General features: G+C 42.0%; 2 protein-coding genes and 1 pseudogene across 3 annotated transcripts; all 3 read left to right on the top strand.

Moving 5' to 3' along the window:
- The first annotated feature begins 218 nt into the window (after positions 1-218).
- Positions 219-5,120, top strand: LOC104450368. Of its 2 annotated transcripts, XR_726689.3 has the most exons (10): positions 219-752; positions 1,310-1,537; positions 1,666-1,787; positions 1,980-2,040; positions 2,342-2,482; positions 2,883-2,990; positions 3,091-3,319; positions 3,408-3,659; positions 4,522-4,786; positions 4,867-5,093. XR_726689.3 is itself a non-coding variant. In XM_010064891.3 (9 exons), the coding sequence occupies exons 1-9, from the start codon at positions 603-605 to the stop codon at positions 4,602-4,604; spliced, it is 1,374 nt and encodes a 457-aa protein (XP_010063193.2). In that variant the 5' UTR covers positions 219-602; the 3' UTR covers positions 4,605-5,120. The 2 variants fall into 2 exon arrangements, 1 of the variants encoding a protein (XP_010063193.2); XM_010064891.3 differs by having other exon boundaries at positions 4,522-5,120.
- A 1,289-nt stretch (positions 5,121-6,409) lies between these two features.
- LOC104452152 lies at positions 6,410-8,652 on the top strand (annotated as a pseudogene).
- Positions 8,653-14,377: 5,725 nt separating this feature from the next.
- On the top strand, positions 14,378-16,633 carry LOC104452150 (protein LYK5). Its single transcript, XM_039315216.1, has one exon. The coding sequence runs from the start codon at positions 14,479-14,481 to the stop codon at positions 16,462-16,464; it is 1,986 nt and encodes a 661-aa protein (XP_039171150.1). The 5' UTR covers positions 14,378-14,478; the 3' UTR covers positions 16,465-16,633.
- Positions 16,634-24,272: the final 7,639 nt, after the last annotated feature.

Genomic DNA, 24,272 nt, shown 5'->3' with positions numbered 1-24,272 from the left:
AAAAGCACGACTTAGCCTCTAGCTGTAAACAGTTGGGTCGATATTTCGATGCATTTTAAGCACGTTCTTCACGTGCTCCCGTCACCGAAACGTGTCGAACCGGTGACGAATTGGATGAGCAAATAATGCTTTTGCCGGACGTCCATTTAATTCGATCTTTTTTGCAAAGTCGCAACCACCGCGAATTAAAAAGCAGCTCGCAATTCACCGACCCCGGCGAGAAAAAGGGGACCCGCATCTCTTTAAAGCTCGCGCCGCTGCCACCTGTACGGCCGCGATTGTACGCCTTCCTCACAGCGTCCAATCGGAGAGCTGCTCTTGCGCGGCTAACCACTGGGGTCGCCGCTCGACCTTTCCCGTAAAGAACAGGAAAGAGAGGAGAGCATCCGGGCGTCTGGGATTCGCACCTTTCTGCTTTGGCGGCCCTACTTTTGTTTTTGTTTTTTTTTTTTCTTTTGCGCGACCGCGCTGTCGCATTCCCGTTTTCCATGGTGTACTTCGATCGCCGCCGCGTGCTGTTTCGTGCTCCCGAGCTTCGCCGGCGACTGGAGAGCGATCGATCGGCCTCGACCTGAGATCGCGCTTGCCTCGATGAAGCCCCGATGAGCGAGCGGCGGTGGGCGCGGTGGGCCTGGGGGTGGGCGGTGGTCGGGTCGCTGATCTCGCTCGGCGCTTCCGTCGCCGGGGCCGGAGATGAGAGGGTGGTGTCTCGGATCGCCTTCGGGTCGTGCGCGAACCAAAGCGCGCCCCAGGTTCGTCGGCTCTTCCCCTCGCTCCCTCTCTTCTTAGCACGTTCTTCCTGTTTCAGTGGACTGGGCAAGTTTCGTTCGTTGTTCCTTTTGTGAAATTCCTCATTTTTAACGGCTCTGATTCAAGCCGAGCATGAAACTTGGTTTCGCTGGGCTCCTCTTCTATTGAAGATAAGACGTGAACCATGAAGATTGCTAAGTTGGAATCTGTCGGGTAGTTGGTCCTGGTCCTGTTTCATTTAACTGGATAGTAGTTGGTGGGTCCGGTGGATCGTGTTCGTTGATTGAATTAAAAACGTGCACTTTAGCTGTTATATCTTCCTTAATCAGGATTATTGATGCAAATTAAGGGCGGCCGTGGCAATTTTTTTTTATTGAATTTGATTCGTGTTTTATGCCTTTTCCTTGGGACATGGGTGGCCTCGGTGAAACGTACCTCCATCAGTTAATTTCAGTGATGAGATGCAGTGCTGATGCCGCCTTAAGCTAACCTGCGTTAGAACTGTGATGAAGGGCAATGATAACGCCGTGTGATTGTTGAGGGGTTTCATGTTTTGCAGCCTATCTGGGATGCGATCGTCAAGTTTGATCCTCAGGTATTCATCTGGCTGGGCGACAATATATATGGAGACATAAGGCGCCCTTTACAACTGTTCGGCAAAGAAAGGACGACAGGACCCTGGAAGAATGTCCCAAGATTTGTTCCTTCATCTGAGCAGGAGATGGAGTCCAGATACACGAGAGCTAAGACGAATCCTGGATATTCTCTTCTTCGACAGAATGCTAAGGTTCTCTCTTTTGAAAATTTTATCAGCAGAGTTGACACACCAACATGCAGCACAGAAGTGTTAAGTGTTGAGAAATTGGAGCTATCCTTCCTTTCCCGTTTTTGAGTCTTAAGCATTCTTGTGTCTAGGTAATTGGCACTTGGGATGACCATGATTATGGACTGAATGACGCAGGAAAGGAGTTTGGTGGGAAAATCACCAACCAAAGGCTTCTCCTCGACTTCTTAGATGAACCTAAGGATAGTCCCAGGTGAGGATATCACACAGTCTATGCTGACACACCAATTTTAATGTTTTATATAACCCGGGCTTTGTTAATTGTTGGATTTCATAATGGCCATGCAAGCATTTAGTCATGAGGAAATATCAATCTATTCTTTGGCTTGTTCTTTGCCTTTGCCCGAGGGCTTGTGACAATTCTTGAGAGAGCTGGAAATTGCAGGCGAAAGCAAGCAGGCGTTTATGCATCATATACATTTGGTCCTGTGGGTAAGCAAGTAAAGGTATTCATTTGAATGCGCTTTAATATTAGATGGATATTTGCATTATTGTGATGTCAATATATGTTGGTTTTAATTCAACGTAATATTTTTCTTTTCAAGTTAATTATTCTTACTCGAGCTGCTCCAATGCTAATTTGGGCTGTCTTGCAGCAAGACATGCACAATTTTCACTATATCCTTGCCTTACGCACTAGTTTTTCCCTATCTTGTTTCAAATTCTATGAGCTGACCAACTTTAGTAAAAACTGTAAATCTGTTCAGCGATTTTATACCATATGTTGCTGGTGGATTCCCCTTTCAGGTTATTCTCCTAGATACGAGGTATCATCGAGATCCTTTGTTTAGTGATGGAAGCATCTTGGGGTCGGAACAATGGACGTGGTTAGAGAAAGAGTTGATGGGGCCAGCAACAGAGTTAACTATATTTGGATCTTCCATTCAGGTAATTTACAAAATACTCTTCAACATTACTGGAATGTGCCTGTGCCCTCCCTCAAATCTAGACAAATAAAGTTGATAAGTCTTTTGGAGCTGCCTGATGTGTTAACTGTTTGTTTCGCAATCTAAACTCGAAGCTTCTTGTCCTGGGTTGTCGTGACATTTATAGGTTAGTAGAACTTTATCGTGAAATGATTATATCTGCATGAATAGGATGGTCATCCAGTAAAATGCAACTTCCTCATATGATGACGTTGGTATGAGAGAAACCCCATACACGAGCCATTGCAAGGATTGTTCAAGCAAAAACTGTTTGAGTATTATATAGTAGTTGTTTAGTTTGAATTTGCTAATTGGGTAACCATTGCTATCTTTGCGCATGTCAATCACTTAAAAATATTCAGGTCGTATCAAATCATTCGGCTGCAACTGGCCCCATGTTTTACCTGGAAGCTTGGGGACGTTTTCCAAAGGAGATGGACCGGCTATTTAAATTAATTGCGGAGAGTAAGGTGACAAATTTCCAATCTGATGTTCTAGTATACTGAAGTTTAATAAACGATTTTCCTGTCAAGGGGGTTGGCTTATCTCTTTTTATTTGTATTAAAATAGAGAGATGGTGTGTTCTTCATAAGTGGAGATGTTCATTTTGGAGAAATTGCAAGATATGACTGCGGGGTTGGTTATCCATTGTTTGACATTACTTCTAGTGGGCTTACGCAATCTGTGGAGAAGGCTGTCCCACCTCCATTAAACATGGTTTTGAGATTTGTGGCATGGTTGACGCCAAGTACTATGAGGGTGATGAGCCGTAACTGCAGATTCAGGTCATGCACTTATGGTATGCCTTAATACTTTTCTTGTCTTTTAAACTCTGTGGTGGACACTTTCTTGGTTGTGGTGTATCATTGCTAGTTTGTTTCGTGTAGGTCTACCTAATTTTGGCGCAATTGAGATACAATGGGGTGAAAACCCAGTGAAATTGATAATTCAAGTGAGAGATACAGATGGACATCCTGTAACAAGTGCCAATGTTTCGTTGTCTGAACTGAGAGCATACAACGGGAAACTTGTGGCTGCCGACACCGCTGGAGGGTATAAAAGGCACTGTTCTCTGGAAGTTACCTTACCATGGATTATCAGATATCGTTTGGCGATCTTGTTTTATTGCGCCGTAGCTGGTAAGAACATCATAATGCTTCGACGGTCTTCTACTCGAATTGAATTTTGTTGCTGACTTAATGCTATTTCGGATTTTTAGCTGTGCAAAAGAATTTCAGCGATTAACTAGAGATTCATTGGCAAAAGTGTTTGACGTAGCCAATAAGATAGGTGCATGGCGTTAAAGCAATTTAACGGTATTAATGATATGCAAGGTTTTTTGTCATTCATCTCCTCATCTTTTTCGTGACTTCATGGATGGATTTTAGTGAGAGGATACTACCCTCTCTCTCTCTCTCTCTCCCTCCCTCATGCTGATTACTCATTTCTTCTTTGACCGGACCACTCCCTCAAACTCTCTACATCATACTCAATATCCAGCATTTCTAGCGTAGTCCATATCTTTGGTAGCCTCCAAGTCACCGTTGTCGTATAAGGTACCTACTGGAGAGTTAAAAAAAAAAAAACATTTTAACTCCAAACATATTTAGTATGGACTTATGTAGAGTGAAAAAAAAAAAAAAAAAAAAATTGATCCAGAGCTTAGAGTGTCAAGTAGGTGAGATCTCGTTTTCCGTGAAGTGTCCAATTGAGGGAGAGTGACTTGTGCCCTGAAGTTTGGAGGCAAGGTGGCGAGCATTCAATATTTTCATGTTGTGAGGCATTGGTAGTAGATTCAGGAGGATAAATTTGTGTGAGAGTGCAAAGAATGTGACTAAGTGTGGTTACAGGGTTTTTATTACGACAAAATTGAGTTCCCTACTTTATTATCCAGCTCCTCCTTTCTGTGAGGCATATATAGCTTTTGAAATTTGCATCGCGTGTGGGATCCTTCTGGCCTTTTCCTTTACTTCTTCTCAGTGTGATTTTCACTTGCTGCAGTTTGTTTTCTTGCTTTTCTTGGAATTGCCTATGGAGTTGGATCATTCTGCTGGAAGTATCTCCGGAAGTGCAAGCTCGATTGATGGTTACCAGGGCCATCTTCGTCGAGTGCTGGGGCTCGGGCTTGGGCTTCTACAGCTGTGAAACCCAGTTTACAGCTTTCTGTTAGCTTCGTCTATAGTTACAGATGCCTCCATTACTTCTGGCCGTCCTCTATGAAGTGCTTGGGCTTCTATAGCTGTTAAGCCCAGTTTATAGCTTTCTGGTAGCATCATCTACCGTTACAGATGCCTCCGTCATTTGTCATCTTCGATACTTTCTGACAATTCTTAATGTTTGTTGTAGAAGATAAGCTACATGCACAGTCCCAGACTGCAGGCTTGGACATTGACAGCGCAGGAAAATCGCATTGTCCTGCGAAAACAAGATGTAGTTTTAGTTTCTAGGTTATAAAATTCATGCTAACCTACGTTCCAATGGGAAATGAGACGTCTTTTAATTGGAGTGAACGTCACTCTTGGTTTCTGAATATTATTCTGCTAATTTCTTAAGTAATTCCTATCTATCTTGTACTTTTCCTTGTGAAGTTACTTCCAATAGAGAGACGGGTCTTATTTTTTTGGAAACGACCGAAAGTAATGATGCTGGCCAAGACACTAATCCGGCATTGATCCCTCGCTAGTGCCGAGAGAGAAAATCTTTCTTGTTGAAGTGGCAACTAAAACGTCATTGATCACGTGCAAGTGCACACGGAGAGGAGGAGTTACAAGAGTTAAAAGAGTATCTTTCTGGGTGAAGAGGCATCTTATTTAATTCCTTCACACGGTAGCCTGAACTTACGAAGACGGTAACCTGAACTTACGAAGAGATTATGTGGTATTTAAGCCAAAGATAAGTTTTTGAAATAATGTTGTGCCTCTAAGATTGTTCTCGTTGATGGATTTTAAGATCCTTGACCTCGCCAACTTAATCTCTTTCATTAACAAAGTTGGAATTTGGATAGTTCGATAACCTATTGCCACGTCAATCCATTCGGTTGAACTTGAGGTGGTTCAACTTGAGGCGGCTGAGTTAGATTCTTCATCAATAGGGAAATATGCTAACCTTAAAAAGGGCTAGTGCAACTGTTGTCCCTGCATCTTTTTTAGTGTTTTTCTCTAATATAAATTTTGTGGATGCCAACACCTTCAGAATTCATTTCTGCAACCGATGAAGGCTGAAGTTCTAGGAGTTGCATTCCATGCCGTCACTTCAGAGGTTAGCGATTGTCTTCGCGACGGTGGTTCTCGTTTTGTTTGTCATGATGCTATTGCTTTTCTGATTGCCAAAATGAATTGTCCTGAGAAATGTGGCAATGTCCCGAGATCACCTGCAATAATGGCTCTTCTGTGGACGCTCCGGTCCCTATACTTTCCGTCTACCAGTTAAAACTTTCCAAATTATCCTTCCATAAGGTGCGTGTGTTGCATGAGTGGGAGTTTCCCAATTGTCATCCTAATGAGTCTGGAATGGAGCTCCTAATAAAGCCGATGAATTATGATTGCGGAATGTACAATCCCTTCTCCTTCTCACCTAACCGCAACACACTGATCGGTGACGGGTGCGGCATCTTCGCCTATGTAAGCAACATTCGCTTTTCAAAGGAGGATGCTTCTCTCTCTGTCAACACCCAACAAGCTTCGGCCTTCCTACCGATGTCGACCATGCTCGCAAGTGCTTGGGATTCGAATGCTGTTAGGCAGCTGTTCCGGCAGGGCTTATATCCCTCTCCGTGAGAATGTTCAGTATCAACAACTAGAGTGATCACCAGAATCCACCCCGCTGCGGCCGTGCTTTCGTTGCGGAGAAGAAATTCCCTCGTGTTAAATATGAGGACCCCGAGATTCCGATGGTATTGAGTTGGGTTGCTGGGAATGTGACATGCGAACCAGATCCTAGAACAGGCAACACCTCCTTCAGCAGTGACTGTGGCCCGAATGCTCATTGTGTCGACTTTGTTGGCCGAGGACATCGCTGCGAATGTAACGCGGGTTTTGAAGGAAATCCATACCTTCTGCAAGTGAGCCAAGGTATGATCTCGGTTCTGAACTGTCTCGAGCTAAAAGTACCATCGCCCCATTTTATATATATCTCGAATCGAAAGAATGAACAATCAAATGGTCTCTCTCGCGAATCTTGTAACTACTCTCTAACATTGCTTTCGTGTCAGATATTAACGATTGCAATGGGACTAGAAACAGGTGCGCCAATGTACAAAACTCTGTACGCATCAACACCGGGGGATACTGTGGCGATCGATTTGCAAACGGTTCTGATGAAAACCATTGCATCCGCGAAGCGACAACTACGGACATTGTTCTACGAGGTACTCTGTCTTTTGCATTGAGCCATAAATGTGATTTCATTTTCATAGACTAATTATTATTTGATGTGTGTAGGCGTCGCGATAGGATTGATTGTAATAGTCGCTTGGCCATCAAAATCTGGCTTGCTTGGTTGCTTAGGGCACACATGACAACATTTCAATTTCTCGATTTCTTTGTTTTTCTATTCCCCGAAATAGGTTTGGAATAGAAATTTGTTTGTTAACGCAATTTAATTCGTTTATTTCTGAAACAGATTTCTATTTCACAAATAGATTTGGAGTAGAAACGAGAAGTTAAAATTTTTAGATTTTCTATTTCTGAAATAATAATGAGAAATTAATTTTTTTTTCATCGTTCACTCTTGTCACTGCATATTGCTCACCAGCCGCCCGTGGGATGTTGGACGCCCGTCACTTGCCGACACTCCCGACCCACCGCCATGAGCTGCCGGTTGGACTCCGGCTGATCGTCGGATGCTTGTTGATCATTGGTCGCTCATTGCCAATTGTTGGATGCCGGAGGTCCACCGCCGACCACCGAACGTTTGCCGCCGACCGCCCATCACTTGCCATTGGCCGTTGGATGTCGGCCGCCTACCGTCGCTTGTTGGACTTGATCGTTGGCCCCCGACCATCGGCTATCGAACTCTGGACATTGAACGCCGGACTCGGATGTTGGGCATCGGTCGTCGGCTAATTAGGCTTATTTGGAGGCCGAACCGGACGTCGGATGCCGAATGCTGGCCGCCGACCGTTGAACGTCGGATGCTGAACTCCGGACGTCGGACGCCAAACGTTGGACTTCGGCCGCTTGCTGCCGGTTGCGGATGTTGGACTCCGGCCATTAGACGCTAGTCATCGCTGCTCTTAGAAATAGAAATTTTATTCTTTTACCAAACGAATTTTTATTCTAGAAATATAAATTTTGAATCGTTATCAAACATGTTTATTTGCTCAGAAACTCTTCTATGGAATATAAATTGAGAAATTAATTTCTGGCCAGAAATTGATTTATGTTCTAGAAATTTTGTCATGCACCCTGAGAAGGGCATGGCAGGCCAAACTCAAGAAGCCGTTCTTCAAGCGGAATGGCGGTTTGTTATTCCAGCAGATAGCTTCGCAGGAAGGCGCAATTGTAAAGACCGAAATTTTCACGTCGGAGGTGCTGGAGTGAGCGACGGACGACTTCAGCGAGAGCAGAATGTGTGGCAAGGGAGGTTTTAGTACAGTTTACAAAGGAATGCTGTCCGACGGAAGGATAGTGGCCAAAAAGAAGTCCCATATGATGCACGAGAAACAAGTCAGATCAATTCATCAACGAGGTCGTCATCCTATCCGAGATAAACCACCGGAATGTGGTGAAGCTGTTAGGATGTTGTCTCAAGACGGAGGTCCCTCTACTACTTTATGAGTTTGTCGGCAACGGGACTCTCTCCCAACACCTCCACGGTGAGGATCGCTCTTCGTGCATATCTTGGAAAGTCCGCATGAACATTGCTCTAGAAATTGCCGGAGCGCTGGCTTATCTGCAATCAGCCACATCAATGCCGATCTTCCATCGGGATATCAAGTCAAGCAACATACTCCTGGACAACAACTATGGCACAAAGATATCGAACTTTGGGATTTCCAAGACGATCTCGCTAGAGAAAACTCATCTGGCTATGGGATTGCAAGGGACGTTCGGCTATCTAGACCCGGAGTACTTCCACTCGAGACAGTTCACAGACAAGAGGGACGTCTACAGCATCGGGTGGTTCTGCTAGAGCTCTTGACAGGAGAGAGGGCCGTATCCAGAAGTAAAGTCGAAGTAGAAAAGAAAAGCCTAGTGCTGAATTTCATCCTGGCGATGAAGGAGAACCGTCCGTATGATATCCTGGACGACCGGGTCCGGCACGAAGTCGCTGACGAGGAGGTCTTGCGACGCTTGCGAAGACGTGTCTCAAATTGACCGGGAGGAAGCAGTCGACGATGAAAGAAGTCGCCATCGATCTAGAGAAGATTAGCAGACTATCATCTCTTTGTAGCCATCGACTCTGAAACGTTTCTTAATTAAAAGCAACGTCTGGTTACGCATATGTTTTTAATTACATAATGTTTAGAACCTAAATGAATTTATATATCACAATACACTTATTCGCTTACAAGACAAGAGAATTACCAAAAAATTCATAAATCTATTGTAATTGTGCCAATTCAGTCCTAAACTTTTTTTTTTAGTCAATTTAGTCCTAAACTTTTTATAATTGTGCCAGTTTAGTCCATCCGGCCAAAATTGGCCGGCCGGCGCTAACGTGGACACCGGCCGTCCGGCGAAGCTGACATGGAAATTTTTATTTTATTTTATTTTTATTTTTTTTCAAATTTTTAAATATTTTTTTGATTTTTGAATTTTTTTTTTTTTTTTTCAGCTTCTCCTTCCTGTGCCGGCCAAGGGTGAGGGCCAATGAGGTCGACCTTGCCGGCCAATGGCGAGGCCGGCCTTGCCCATGGACGGTGAGGTCAACTGTCGCCTTGGCTGGGCGAGGCCGACCCTCGCCTTGGATCTGGCGGGGCCTCGCCTAGCGACGGCGAGGCTGGCCTTGCCAGCGACTTTCGTGAGCACGGCCGGCGCCCATTCGCTGCCTCCATTGTCGGAGCTTGCCGAGGACCCGAGGGTTTTTCGGCCATTTTGCAGAGGGTGGATTGGAGAAGACGACGACCCAACTCGGCTTCCAAAGAACGAACCGTGGAGGCCGGAGCCGCCGGAAACGCGGAGTAGTGGGCGGGACCGTCGCCTTGGCCGGGTGAGGCCGACCCTTGCCTTGGATCGCGAGGCTCGGCCTCGCCCAGCCATGGCGAGGGTCGATCTCACCGATCTTGGCGAGCTTGGCCCTTGCCATGGGGGCGAGGTCGGCCACGCCGGATCCGGCGGGGCCTCGCCATTGGCCGGCGAGGGCGGCCTCGTCGGCGCCTCCCTCCGGCGCCGGCCAACCAGAGGAGGAGAAGCTGAAAAAAAATTCAAAAATTCAAAAAAATACTTAAAAATTCAAAAAAAAAAATTTTTTTTTTTTTCCATGTCGGCTTTTGCCGAAACGTTGTGTCCACATCGGCGCCGGCTGACCAATTTTGACTGGATGGACTAAACTGGCACAATTATAAAAAGGTTTAGAACTACATTGGCTAAAAAAAAAGTTTAGAACTGAATTGGTACAATTGCAATAGGTTTGAGACTTTTTTGGTAATTCTCCCCTTACAAGACGGGCTTTCAATTAAAAAAGAGAAAATAGAACTTCCAAACAATTTGTTTTCTTGAGCAATCTTGAAGATACTTTTAAGAAATCTCTATCAAAACAATTGTGAGGATGAAAAAATAAAATAAAATAAAAAATGTGCGCCACTCAAATTCAAGAGATTTGTGATTTTTCGAAATCAAGATTTTGCCTTAATTAAACTGAAATTATAGATACCATCACCCCTCGCTATGGAAAAGAAAATTTTTCTGTTTTTAGTACAATAAACTACTCTTTTTTCATGCTCTTTAGTTTTGCTTGTCACACGGAGAATGGATGATTTGGCCTAAAAAGAATCGGCCGTATTGCTTACAAAGAAAAGAATGGATGAATTTTTTTTTCATTGTTTGCGAAAATATTTAGATAAAAAATTATTATCGATAATGAAACATTTTTCATTAATTAAATATTTCAAGTAATATAACCGATTTTTTTAAAATAATTATCTTCTAAATAATTTATTTTTGGGATAAGTGTATTATAAGTTTTAAAACTTATCATGAGAGCGTAATTAAGTCGTAAAACTTTGAAAAAATGCAATCAAGTTCTAAAATGTATCACAAAAGTGCAATTGAGTTCTAAAATTTTCAAAAATTGTAATTAATGGAAGAACTCGATTGGATCAATTTGACAATTTTTAGGATTCAATTAGTTTTAGAATTTGATTGCACTTTTGCCTGTTGATGGTATTTGTAATGGTGTGAGATTCTGCATAATCTCCTTAAGTTCAGCGACTGCTTTGGTTTGGACTTTTCCCCAAGGTGGGGAATTCTTCTTCAGCATGAATTGCAAAGGAATTAGAAGCTTTGCAATGTTTGGGACAAAAACCCTGGGATAATTAATTATCCCAAGAAATTGCTGAACTTGCTTTGTTGTGAAGTTGTCTTGAGGAAACTTCAATAATTCTTGAGCGATATGTGGCCCTGGGTAGTATGTACCTTTGTTAAGGTGCATACCAAGAAATTCGATTTCTGTCTGGGCAATATTCATATTCTTTTGAGAAAGCATAATACCATGCTTTTTTACAATTTCTGCAAACTGCTCAAGGAGTTGACAGTGTGACTGCTCATAAGGACTGTAGAGTAGAATATCATCAATGTAGACGGCTGCACTTGATAAGATCGGTTGGAAGATACGACACATGGCCTTTTGAAAGAGGGATGGTGCTACCTTTAAGCCAAAAGGAAAAACTTTCCATTGGAAGTGTTGGTTCGGGATACAGAATCATGTTTTGGATCTGTCTTCAGGATGAATGCCCAATTGCCAAAATCCGGCTTTGAGGTCGAATTTGGAATAGATGTGGGCCTTGGTTAAACCACTAAAGAGAGAATCTCTAGATGGTAAAGGGAACTTATCATCTTGGAGGAAAAGATTGAGAGGTTGATAGTTGATTATCAATCTCATTTTTCCTCTATTTTGCTCAGCGCGCTTTTTGACATAAAAGGTTTCACAAGCCCATTGTGAATCGGAGATTTCAATAAGGCCTTGTTGCAATAGTTCCGAGCATTCCCTTTGAGCTAAAACCAGATGTTACGGCTTCATTCCCATGTGGCTCGCCCTAGTTGGGTTTATGTCTTCATTTTTCTCGAAAGGAAGGCGAACAAAGAACTCTGGATTTTCCCATAAAGGATGGGAACACTTTTGAGTGAATTCTGCATGGGATTCTGAACAAGATTCTAGCAACTTTTGCATAATTGGATCTAGTAGACTCATCTGAATGGAAAAGAGTCTCTGAATATTGATGAACTCAGAGAATTGATCTTTATATCTAAGACATTTTCTAGGAATGATGCGAAATTGAGAGATTTGAGTCATGATGTCCCACCCAATTATCAGATCTTTATTGGGAAGGTTTGATCCAAAATTTTTTGCAGTTATAGAGCACTGAGGGAAGAACTGGACGATTCTGTGAGTAGTTCTGACATTTGTGGAGAAAGTATCTCTTGAAGCAGAATTGAAGTATCGGATGTAAGGAGTCCAGAATTCTTTAGGAAGAACTTTGGTATCTAATATTGAACAACTTGCTCCTGTGTCAATGAGAGCAATAACAGTGATGGGTTTGGCAAACTTCGAAGTAAGGATTTTTACAGGGAAATGGGGACAGTGAGTTTGACTTGAAAATATGTCAAGGTTTGGTTCTGGGGATGATGGTGATATATGGAAAATATCTTCAGATTCTGAGTTTGACTCAGTCTCATTGGAAGTTTGGTAAAAGGGAATAACACAAAGAGTTTGTTCAGTTGGTTCTTCATCAGCAGAGAATAAGGATTCAATATCATCATTTTTAAGAGAAATACCTGTTTCATTCTCAATGTGATGAATTAGGTGATTCTGACCTTTTCTCGCTTGAGGACAGTTTTTGGCAAAATGTCCTTTCTGATTGCAAACGTAGCAACGGTTTGATTTTTTGTGGCTTGTGCAATCCTTCCTTTTGCGTAGGTATCGCCATTTCTTCTTTTTCCAAAAATGCTTGGAGCCATGTTTGGATTTCTTTATCCAAAACTTTTTGTAGTGTTTTTTCTTCCGGGAATACTTGCCACATGTACCGTCACAGTCTTTCTTAGAACATTTGATTTTTAACTTCTAGCTAGAATAAGCTGATTCAAGGCGCTTGTCGTCTGTGATGTAAGTACGGACCATCTGGCGCTTTAAGCACAGTTCTTCAAGACATAAATGAACTTCTTGCTGTATTTCGCCTAAGGGAACATCTTGTATTCTCATTTGTTTTCCGAAGAAAGATCTTTCAACCATCTGGGACAGTTCTTTAGGGATGGAAGTAAGGAAAACATGCTTCAGATTTGGATCTGCTCCGACTTGATAAAAAAGCTGAAGCATTATTCGGTAATGCTTATCAAGGTGTTTTTCTTGGAGGGAGCAGCATCTTCTCTCAAAAAACTATCTTCTTTTTATCTCTATGAGATCAGCGGGTTTTCCCACAAAGACATGATATAAGAGAGTGATGGCATGGCTGAAATTTGGTGACATCAGAAAATGGATCTGGTCTTGTTTTGAAATTGATTGCCACTAGAGTTTTAAGCTTCCTGTGAACCTTGTAGCAAAGTTATACAGGACGTCATTCATATCATGGTTAGTGATAGACTGGGTATTCAACCAAGTATGAAATTCTTCAAGCCTTATCGGCCATTTGTGATAAGGAATATCGTCAATGGTGAAGAATTGTTTTGATGCTATGGACACATGTTGAGCAGGATTGCTTGTCTGACCAATTTCTGGGTCAGAATAATTTGATTCCATATCAGACTTAATTGTACTTTTATGATAAATTTAGGGCTTTCAGTACATATATTTCTTTATTTTTAATTTTATCTCATTCTAAATTTCTTGCAGACAGTGTGGACAACCAAGTCAGGATTCCCTTTATTTGTAATTTTATCTTGTTCGAAAATTCTTTCGGACAGTGCGGAGGAATTCATCATCTCTATCGGTGGAAATATTGGGACCAAAGGATAATGAAACATTTTTCATTAATTAAATATTTCAAGTGATATAACCAATTTTATTAAAGAATTATCTTTTAAATAATTTATTTTTGGAATAAGTGTATTAGAAGTTTTAAAACTTATCATGAGAGTATAAATGAGTCGTAAAATTTAAAAAAAAAATGCAATCAAGTTTTAAAACATATTACAAAAGTGCAATTGAGTTTTAAAATTTTCAAAAATTGTAATTGATGAGAGAATTCAATCAGATTAATATGACAACTTTTAAGACTCAATTAGTTTTAGAATTCGATTACACTTTCGTAATAAATTTTAAGATTTAATTGTACTTTTTTGATAAGTTTTAGGGCTTTCAATGCATATATTTCTTTATTTTCAATTTTATCTCCTTCTAAATTTCTTCCGGATGACCAAGTTAGGATTTCCTTATTATTAATTTTGTCTCGTTCGAAATTTCTTCCGGACATTGCGGACGAATTCGTCGTATCTCCATCGGAGAAAATATTGGGACCAAAAGATATTTCCAAAACCAGCACGAACACGGGATATCATTCGATGGCAGGTCCCAAAAGTCAACAAGTCAACGCCACTACGACGCCTTGCTCCGTCCACTCCCTCCACCTCCACCGCACCAGCTGTCGGCTCCTCTCGGTCAGTCTCCATATTGGAGTGGGAAGACTCCACTGCAGGACGTCTCTTTCTCCTTCTTCTTCTTCTTATTCTTCCTCCCCAAAACCATTTCTCATCTCTCCAGCAGCGACGCATCACTCCTCTCTCCATCTCTCCATCTCTCCATCTCTCTCTCCCTCTCTCTCTCTCTGGGCGAAACCCATTTCGAAGCGCAACGCTGAGGAATCCCATGGAGTTCGCCATCTCGCTCCCCTTCTTCTCCTTCCTCCTCTTCCTCCTCTTCCTCCTCCTCCACCAACCCCGCCTCCTCCTCTCCCAGCAAGTCTACGTCGACAACAAGCAGCTCGACTGCGACGACCCCTCCAACAACAACATCACCCAGGGCTTCGCCTGCAACGGCCCCCGCACCTGCCGCGCCTACGTCACTTTCCGCTCCACCGCCGTCTATTCCTCTCTCGTCTCCGTCGCCTACCTCCTCAACTCCCAGCCTTACATCGCCGAGATGACCTCCATCAACAACCTCACCGACATCGAGCCCCTCGCTCCCGACACCCTCATCATCTCCCCCGTCGACTGCGCTTGCACCTCCTCCTCCCCTTCCTATTACCAGCACAACGCCTCGTACGTGCTCAAATCGGAATCCGACACGTACTACCTCCTCGCCAACGACACCTACCAGGGGCTCAGCACCTGCCAGGCTCTCGTGGCGGAGAATCCGTACGACTTTGAGAACCTGTCTGCGGGGATGAACCTGACCGTCCCGGTGCGGTGCGCATGCCCGACAGCGAACCAGAGCTCTGCCGGAGCCAAGTATTTGCTCGCCTACCTGGTGGGTTGGGACGATTCGCCCACTTCCATCGCGGAGATGTTTGGGGTTAGCGAGAAGAGCGTGCTGGACGCGAACGAGTTGACGGAGGAGAGCGTGATTTATCCTTTCACGCCGATTTTGGTACCGCTGTCCACGGAGCCTATGAAGATCGTGACGGCGGCGCCGCCCGCCAGTGCGCCGGAGGCTCCCCCGGTGGTGGTGGGCGGTAATTCAGGATCTTCGAAGAAGTGGGTATTCGTCAGTGTCGGCGTCGGAGGCGGTGGGCTCGCGGTTGCTCTCGTTGCTGTCGCGCTTTGGTTCTTCTGCTACAACTCTCGGAAGCGCAAGCAATCGAAATCGTCTGGCCTAGCGCCCAAGAAGTACTCAGAAACCTCCACGACGGATCACGCTTCTCTGCCAGTGAAGGGCGGTTCCTTCTCTGGCTTCTCTTCTGGCATTCGAGAAGCCATCGACACTCTGACCGTGTATACCTTCCCGGACCTGCAAATCGCCACCGGGTTCTTCAGCAAGGACAACAAGATCAAGGGCTCGGTCTACCGTGGCAAGTTCAAGAACGACGATGCTGCGGTGAAGGTCCTGAAGGGCGACGTCTCGGGCGAGATCAACATCCTGAAGCAGATCAACCATGCGAACATAGTCAGGCTTTCCGGGTTCTGCGTCCATAAGGGGAACACTTACCTCGTTTATGAGTATGCTGAGAACGGGTCTCTCAGCGACTGGCTCCACTACAAGAAGTTGGAAAGTCACTCTGTTCTGTCATGGAAGCAGAGGGTTCAGGTCGCATACCACATCGCCGACGCGCTAAATTATCTGCACAACTACATGAATCCCCCCTACGTCCACAAGAATCTGAAGAGCAGCAATATTCTCTTAGATGCCAATTTCAGAGCAATGGTGGCGAATTTCGGGCTGGCGAGGGCCATGGAAGATGTCGACGAAGAAGACGGACTTCAGATGACCAGGCATGTTGTCGGGACTCAAGGTTACATGGCCCCAGAGTACATAGAGAATGGTGTGATCACGCCGCAGTTAGACATTTTTGCCTTCGGGGTTGTGATGTTGGAGCTCTTGTCCGGAAGGGAAGCTGCCGGAGACACCAAGAATGGAGAGGAGTTGCTGTCTGCAGCCATCAAGAGGGTGCTCGATGGAGACAGTGCGAGGGCGAATCTACGAGGCTTCATAGATCCTTCGTTTAGGGACGAGTATCCTTTGGACTTGGCATTTTCGATGGCAGGGCTTGCGAAGAGATGCGTCGCCGATGATCTGAATGCTCGCCCTGAGATGACCGAAGTTTTCATGACTCTTTCCAAGATCCTCTCTTCCTCGTTGGACTGGGATCCATCCGATGAGCTTGATCGATCCCATTCAATGAGTCATGGTCGGTAAAGTAGGCCAAATCCAATGGACAAATTTACTAGTCGAAGCGTCACTCTCCGGTATCCGTATAAATAATCTGGTGAAATAGTAAGTTCTGGGATGGATTGATTCAAGGGCCATCTCACTGTGAAATGCTTGTATGATGTATGTAGGCGTAACAAAGAGAGAGTGAACAGAATCTGGGTTTTTTGTATTGACTCGCTTGTCGTCATTACATGTATAAGCCACTATTTATAATACAATGTATGGACAACTTAAGAAAAAAAGTAAAAATATGATACATTAAATCAAATCTAATCTTGGATTGATTCAATCATTCAAAATGATCAATCACAATCAATAAATGATTATGCATATCTCTAACACTCCATCTCAAGCTGGTAACTGGCATATGTCCAAGATGCCAAGGTTGTTCAATAGATATGCATGCTGTCTTTGGCACAGTGGCTTAGTAAACATAAATGTTGGTTGTTCATTGGTTCCAACCCCAAATGTCTTGATTATTACTTCTTGAATTTTGTCTCGAGTGAAGTGATAATCAACTTCTATATATTTCGTTCTTTCATGAACTATGGGAATTGCTGCAAGCTTGAGTGTTGTGTCATTATCGTATAACAAATTGGTTGGCCCTTTAACTTGCATGCCAAGATCTGAAAGTAGACCTTGCATCCAAACTATTTCACATATAGTTTTAGCCATGGCTTGATATTTGGCTTCGGCTAACTATAATGATACGATAGAGCTTCTTTGTTTTCCATGAAAGTAAAGACTTCTTGAGCTTAATACATAATCTAGTGATGGATCTTCAACTCATGGGACGTGTGGCATAATCCGTATCGCAATAAGTAGTCATCTCTAAATTGCAAACCCAAAGGAGAAGTATGCCAAGCCTTGGACATTTCTTCAAATACTTCATGACCTTCAAAGCTGCGTTCATGTAAGATTCCTTTGGATTATGCATAAATTGACTAAGTATCCGTACTTCATAACATATGTCTAGTGTAATGACCCTAGCTCCATCTCCAAGGTCTCCAGCAACAACGATTATTTTCGTGACGTCCCAGGCATGTCGTCGTCTCGTTTCCTTTTAATCTTTGATTTAAGCACATACGGCAGCATACATACAATACCCAAATAATAACAAACAACTAGGAAAACAACCACTTGCGAATACACAATTATATCAGTTATATTTATAAGCGTTTTTGTCACAGGCCATTATATTTACAACCACTATATGTTCTATGCTCAAAAGGCTAGGGTAAATCTTGGCTCCTTTAGCGAGACTGTAGCTCCTTCATACCTACAATTCTGAAAAATAACGGGGTGAGTCATAGACTCAATAAGTAAAATCACTAATTCTCTACTAGGAGAATATCTCAACATCAAAATCTAGCAAGTACAATACTCATAATACAATATTTATGGTAGATCAATGGCAAACTTATTGTTACACCTCGACTATATGTAGATGTTCATTATTGCATACTTCAATGCATGCTTACCTTCGGCATGTCAATAAACACATCAACATATCATGCTTATGCATATACCGGCATTCATAACATGATTCTTTTATCGTCGTCCTAGCTCGACTAGGTCCTTTTGGCTTGATCAAGGCTTCCAACTTCATGTTGGGCTTCTCGGCTCAACTGTGGCATCTCAGCTTAATCGAGGCATTCTGGCGCTAGCTCACCAAAGCATCCGGGCTCAACTAGGGCATCCCGAGGTTAGCTTACCCGAGGCATCTTGGCTCAAACCCAAGCATCCTGACTCAACCAGAGTATCTCGTTCAATGAATGAGGTATCGCCACCAACATTATGTGGCGATAGACGCTTTTTTCCCCTTAAAGTGTATCATAAAGTGCATCACACAAGCCAATTTTTACTTTTCTTCTTAGTTGACTCATACGTAACCCAAATGCGTGCTTATTCAAGTGAGTGTGCCATGGCTCTTAATATCATACTATATAATAGGCGGGGCATGATTCTTGGTTCGTGGCTTGAGCCGTATGCCTAGGTTGATGTTCGCACCAAGCAAGACTTGGAATCGGCACGCTTCAATACTAATCTAAACCCCCACAGCTTAGGCTATTATGACTTGAAGTCGATTCTAAGCCGATCGAACCTCAACCTCGTCCTGAGGCGTGAACATAATCAAACATACAAACATGAGCAAACTATACAAAAGAACATTACAACATACACTCGACTTACAAGAGTGAGTACACTACTAAACTCAACAACGCAGGCTATCGCCCTAGCCAAGAGTTAGATATTCTACTTACCTTCCATGAATCTCGATAAATTGTAGGTGGTTTTACTAAGAGAGGGCCATCTTGTGAGGCAGTGGGTGAGTAAGGCCGAGAGAGGGAGAGGGGACGATGGTGAGAGGGCGTGAGAGAAAAAGAGAGAGCAAGTGAGGGAGAAGAGATGGGGTGGCGTGTGTGGTGTAGAATTAAGAGGGGAAATGCCTATTTATAGGCAAACCCCTCATAATTTCCTTTCCAATTGGACCAATCATATTTCTTTAAGTGTACAAACTAGGATAAAGAGGTGGCGAGCTAAAGAGATGGGTGGCAAGTCTAGTTCCTACGGGGACACTTGCTCATTTTTTCATTGGTTAATCTAAGGGATTGAGTCATGATGGAATAATTACATGTAATAATTGTGAGGATACTTGAACTAATGACTAAGCCTCTCTCCATTAATGTTTGGATTTTGAGTTATCATTAGGCTAGATATGTTTATAATATAAACTTGCTCTTCGAGTTTTAAGTTATGTGTCATTATGGCCTTTTTTTTAGGGGACACCTCAACTTGGCATTGAATGACTAGAGTCTACAGGTATTTAATGTATCTTTATCCTAATCCAAGAAAACTCTAGATTGGCTTTCTCTTCAAGTTGGGTGTGTAGCTCATTCCCTTCCAAGTTTGGGCATGTCGCTCTCTTGTCCAGGGGTGAGAAATAATTTTAGTAGTTTTTGAAATCGGTGTTGTTACCTTATCAAATGGGCTCGAAAAATTATGAAATTTCAATATGTTGTAGAAAAGATCTTAAACAACACATGCTGTGGAAAAAATAACGACTCACTAAATATAACCCAATAATTCTTCAATTGAGTAAATCCAACAACTGTAGGGAAAGACTCATTTTGAAATCCAAATCTTCATAAAAACACATTGAAATTTTAATATGTTATAGGAATGAATGTCCTCTAAAACTTTTATGAAGGAAGCCTGTCCAAATTCGAAAGGAAATTTTTTATCAAAATTCAAAAAGATAATCTGGTCACTATTTTTATTACTCCGGGCAGATTCCAGATGGTAAATGATTGGGCTTCATCTTGACCATTTCTTCTTAGTAAATATGAAATTCAAGTATGTTGTAGATTAAGATGTTTTGAACAATTACATGAAGAAAGTTTTGCCAGGTTCAAGTCACAAAAAGCTTTAGAAAATTGGAAAATAGTGAAGGTCCAAGCAGTTTTGAGAAAAGATTGGAAATCAAAGTCAAAACCTAGGAAGCCCAAAGGTGGCAAATCTATGAAGGAGAGGTGGCGCCGTGTAAGATTACTTGCCATCATTCTCTTAGGTCATGAGTCACATTCCCTTCATTAATTACTTGGGATACATAAGTCTCCACACTTAATATCCTCATTTAATTACATTCACACTTGTTCACACTCGTTTACAATCATTTTCTTGGAAGATTTGGCTAATCCAAGGTTTAGGTGTCTCCTTCATTAATGGTTTCAAGTCCAAGTCTAAGTCCAAACTTATCTTTTAAGGCAAAGGCCCAACATGCCAGGTGTCCATGCTTAGTCCACACTCCTTAAATTACTACATGATGAAGGCATTAAATGTAACTTGGAAAATATCTAAGTTGGAAGGTCATCTCATTGGGCGGGAGTTAATTGAGTCTAACCACGACTGACTACCTTACTTGGCCTGAGGTTCGTGGCTAAGCCAAGATGGGATGAAGCCGGACATAGCCGGGCTCTAGTCAGTCTAGTGGCCAGTCGTTTGGTCAGCCCTATGACTAGTCTTTAGTCCCTAACCAATCGTTAGGTCGATTTTTGGCATATTCCCACCATTGGCATACCGATCCTTAGCCTACTAATCGGGATCAAAATAACGGTTGAAATCGAAGATATTACATATGGTTTGGTCATAGTCAGGAGTATAAGTTTCCCTCACGAGCCTTTGATAACTAGATGGATCCTTGAAAAGTGGTTCATCTATTTTAGATGACGATCTCTCGTCATATTCAACCATGGTTAATTTTGTATTTTGCTCAATAGGAATAACAACTGGCTTACATCCCAACAATTTTGCTTCAGATATGATCTCTAGCACACATTTTCATTGATTGTGGGAAATTCCTATGTTTGAATGAGCGATCTCAATCCCAAGAAAGTATTTGGGAGGACCCAGATCCTTAGCATGGAAAGCAAAATGCAAGGATTTTTTAAGACTTAATGGCTAATTCATCATTTTCCATAATAAGTATAGTATATCATTAACATATATCATTATATAGATTGATGACATACCTTTATTTTGTGAATGCTAGTATGAGCACTTAGAGGGGGTGAATAGGTGCGAAACCAAACTTTTGCAAAGTACAGTGTAAAACCTTACGTTTAACCTGAGTCTGTTTAACAGTAGACTTTAAAATAGAAACGAGACTCTAACAATTAAACAAAGTTACGAGTAAAGTAAAAGAGTTTAGGGAAGATGATAAGAACACAAGGTTTATAGTGGTTCGACTTATTTCAAGCCTACGTCCACTCTCCCGTACTGACAGCCTACCGGCTTGATTTCACTATGAATCAAAAGTCATTATAGTATCACGTCCTTGATTCCACAGTGTAGAGACTCTGTTACACTTCCTCAAAGTCTCACAAATGTATGAACTCTCTTTTGAGTACAAGTTTACGCTCAACAATTGAATTGACAAAGAACAAGGAGTTTCAGACTTTGGAATTTATCTATCGCACACACACTTGAATAACTGGAACATCTTCCTTATATATTCCTTCATGCCTTTATAAACGTTGGCACTTTCCAAAGGAGCTTTTCCAATCTACCCGTTGGACATAATCAATTAGGGAGATCTTGAGTTATTTAAGGAATATGATGATAGCCCACCAATTCTACTCGCCCATACAATCAGAATCTAGGTTTCCATAAGTAAAACTTTCCAAGTATGCTTCGCCAATCAACGGATCTAAATTACCCGAATTGAAACCAAAACGAATAAAAGATTTCGAGATGCTATATCCAGCCGAGAGATCTTCTTTCGTCGATAGAATCAAATCCTTAAAGAAAAACTCAATTCTGGATAAGTCTTCTTCAACGGTCTAGAAACTGTCAATGATGGTAGACTTTAAATCTTGAGTCTGGTGGTCTGGCGATCTTTAGACTTTGACGAAAGAGTCTGCAAGTTTTCAGATTAGACTGATGGAAACGTTTTGTCAGCTTCAAAATAAATATGGAAGTTTTCTCCAACATATTCCATGTGAACAAGGTGTAATCGTGCTTGGATTGTGTGAAACCAATGGCTGTGAGAGCTATAGTAAATTTCGTATACCATTGTCGAGATGCCTATTGGAGACCATAAAGAGAATTACGGAGATGCCATACTTTAGATTCCCCTTGTCGCCATAATGCTTGTGGAAGATCCATGTATATTTCCTCATCCAGATTGTCATGAAGAAAAGCGGTGTGAACATCCATTTGATGTGATTGCCAATTTCGAAATGCAGTAATAGATAAAAAAAAAAGAGAGGCTTGAATAGTGATGCCATTGGCTATCGGAGATAATGTTTTGTATTAGTCAGGACCTTCTTGCTGTGTGAATCCCTTAGCTACTAATCAAGCTTTGTACCATTCAATAGATCCATCAGCCCTGTACTTGATTTTATATACCCACTTGCATCCAATAGGTTTACGATGGGGAGGCAATAGCACTATTTCCCAAGTTTGATTTTCTACTAAGGCATTTAGTTTTGCCTCCATGGTCTTCTGCCAACGTGGATCACAAATAGCTTCATTATAAGAAGAGGGCTCTCCTTCCTTGGATGTACAACTAATGTAGCACATATTTTCGAAAGGTAGTCTCCCAAATGAAATATAAGAGGAAACGGGATATGGAGTACCCAACGAGTCGAGAGAAGTGCATACATAATCCTTAGTCCATGTAAGTGAATGAGCAAAACGGCCTAAACGTCATGGATGGACATACTCAGATATAAGAGGCGATGGCTCGTTGGCTACAAATTATGGAGATAATGTCCCTAGAGATTATGTTCTCGAGGATGGAGTAGAATTCTCCTCTAATGGTGGGATTGAGTCCTCGACCGAATGTCCTATAGGTGATGTATTATCTGCACTATTCCTTATTATTAGAGGATATATTGGTACATTTGGATGTGTAATAGGCATGTATTCGGAGCAGTTGATGAGGCTTCTTCAAATAAAAATGGTTCATGATGATGATTGGAACTAGAGTGCTCGACCGAAGATAATTTATCTTCAAATGGAAATACGTCTTCATGAAAAACCACATCTCTACTCACAAAGAAGTTACCTGTTGATGGCTTGTAGACACGATATCCCTTTTGTAGAGTTGGCTATCCCATAAAAATGCATCGCCGAGCACGAGAACTCATTTTGTCCTGAGATCTCACCATGGTAACATAATACTAACAGCAAAAAATTCTAAGATGATCTAATTTGGGTTTCTTCTAGAAAAGTACTTCAAAGGGGGTTCGTCCGCCAATAACTCTAGTCAGCATGTGATTGATCAGGTAAGCTACCTTGACCACACAATCTCCCCAAAAGGTTCTAGGAATGGATGCTTGAAATTTAAGGACATGTGCAACTTCTAAAAGATGACGGTGCTTACGCTCAACTATCTCATTTTGTTGAGTTGTATATGTGCACGAACTTTCATGAAGAATTCCATGGGAAGAGAAAATATTTTTAGATTCATGATTAAAGAATTCTTTCCATTGTTTGTTCGAATGCATTGAACAGATTTTCCAAATTGATATAGCGATAAGGTGAAAAAATCCTTTAAGTGAGAAAGAACTTGGCCCTTTGAATGCATAAAGAAGACCCATGTGGCACGAGAATGATCATCCACAATTGTAAAAAAGAATCTTGATCCATCACGATGTGAGGTATGATAAGGACCCCAAATATTGACATGGATTAATGAGAAAATATCTGTTGCTTGGGATTTACTTGTGGAAAATGGCAAACATGATTGTTTTGTTAAAGGACAAATTTGACACTGAGGATGTAGATAAGACGCACCATGACCTAAATGTTGATGAGAGAGAATAATTTTGTAATTGGTAGCAATGTTACACAATGAATTTTTATTCATGAAAAAACATGATAAATGAAATTTTTTGGGAAACTTGGTTTAGAAATATAACCTTGGGAAAGTCTACCGAAACCAATTAGTTTGCTAGTTGAAAGGGTCTGAAACATACAATTATTAGAACTAAAAATGATACGGCAGGAATTGTCCACACAGACTTTTGAGACTAAAATAAGATTGAATTGAAATTGAGGCACATAAAGAACATTATGTAGCATAATTGACGGACTAAGATTCATGATCCCAACACTCGTAACATTTGTTGTAATTCCATTTGGAAGGCGCACAAACATGGGTGAGTGAATATTTTTGAGTATGGGAAAAGAAACATTTATCACATATAATGTGATCACCGACATCAATTATTCATGCATCGTGTGAATAGGTTGAAGTAATAAGAAGTACTTGAAAAAATTGCTTT

This window comes from Eucalyptus grandis, chromosome 6, assembly GCF_016545825.1.
Source record: "Eucalyptus grandis isolate ANBG69807.140 chromosome 6, ASM1654582v1, whole genome shotgun sequence".
Taxonomy (NCBI): Eukaryota; Viridiplantae; Streptophyta; class Magnoliopsida; order Myrtales; family Myrtaceae; genus Eucalyptus; species Eucalyptus grandis.
The sequence above is the reverse complement of the archived record's forward strand: the minus strand, read 5'-3'. Positions and strand labels throughout refer to the sequence as shown.

Bases quoted from the DNA above. Each gene is read 5' to 3' on its own strand.
- LOC104450368 (XM_010064891.3), top strand. From the start codon at position 603: ATGAGCGAGCGGCGGTGGGCGCGGTGGGCCTGGGGGTGGGCGGTGGTC. The intron at 2,041-2,341 runs GTATTCATTTGA...TTCCCCTTTCAG, and splicing joins CTGTGGGTAAGCAAGTAAAG to GTTATTCTCCTAGATACGAG. The intron at 3,660-4,521 runs GTAAGAACATCA...CACTTGCTGCAG, and splicing joins GTTTTATTGCGCCGTAGCTG to TTTGTTTTCTTGCTTTTCTT.
- LOC104452150 (XM_039315216.1), top strand. From the start codon at position 14,479: ATGGAGTTCGCCATCTCGCTCCCCTTCTTCTCCTTCCTCCTCTTCCTC.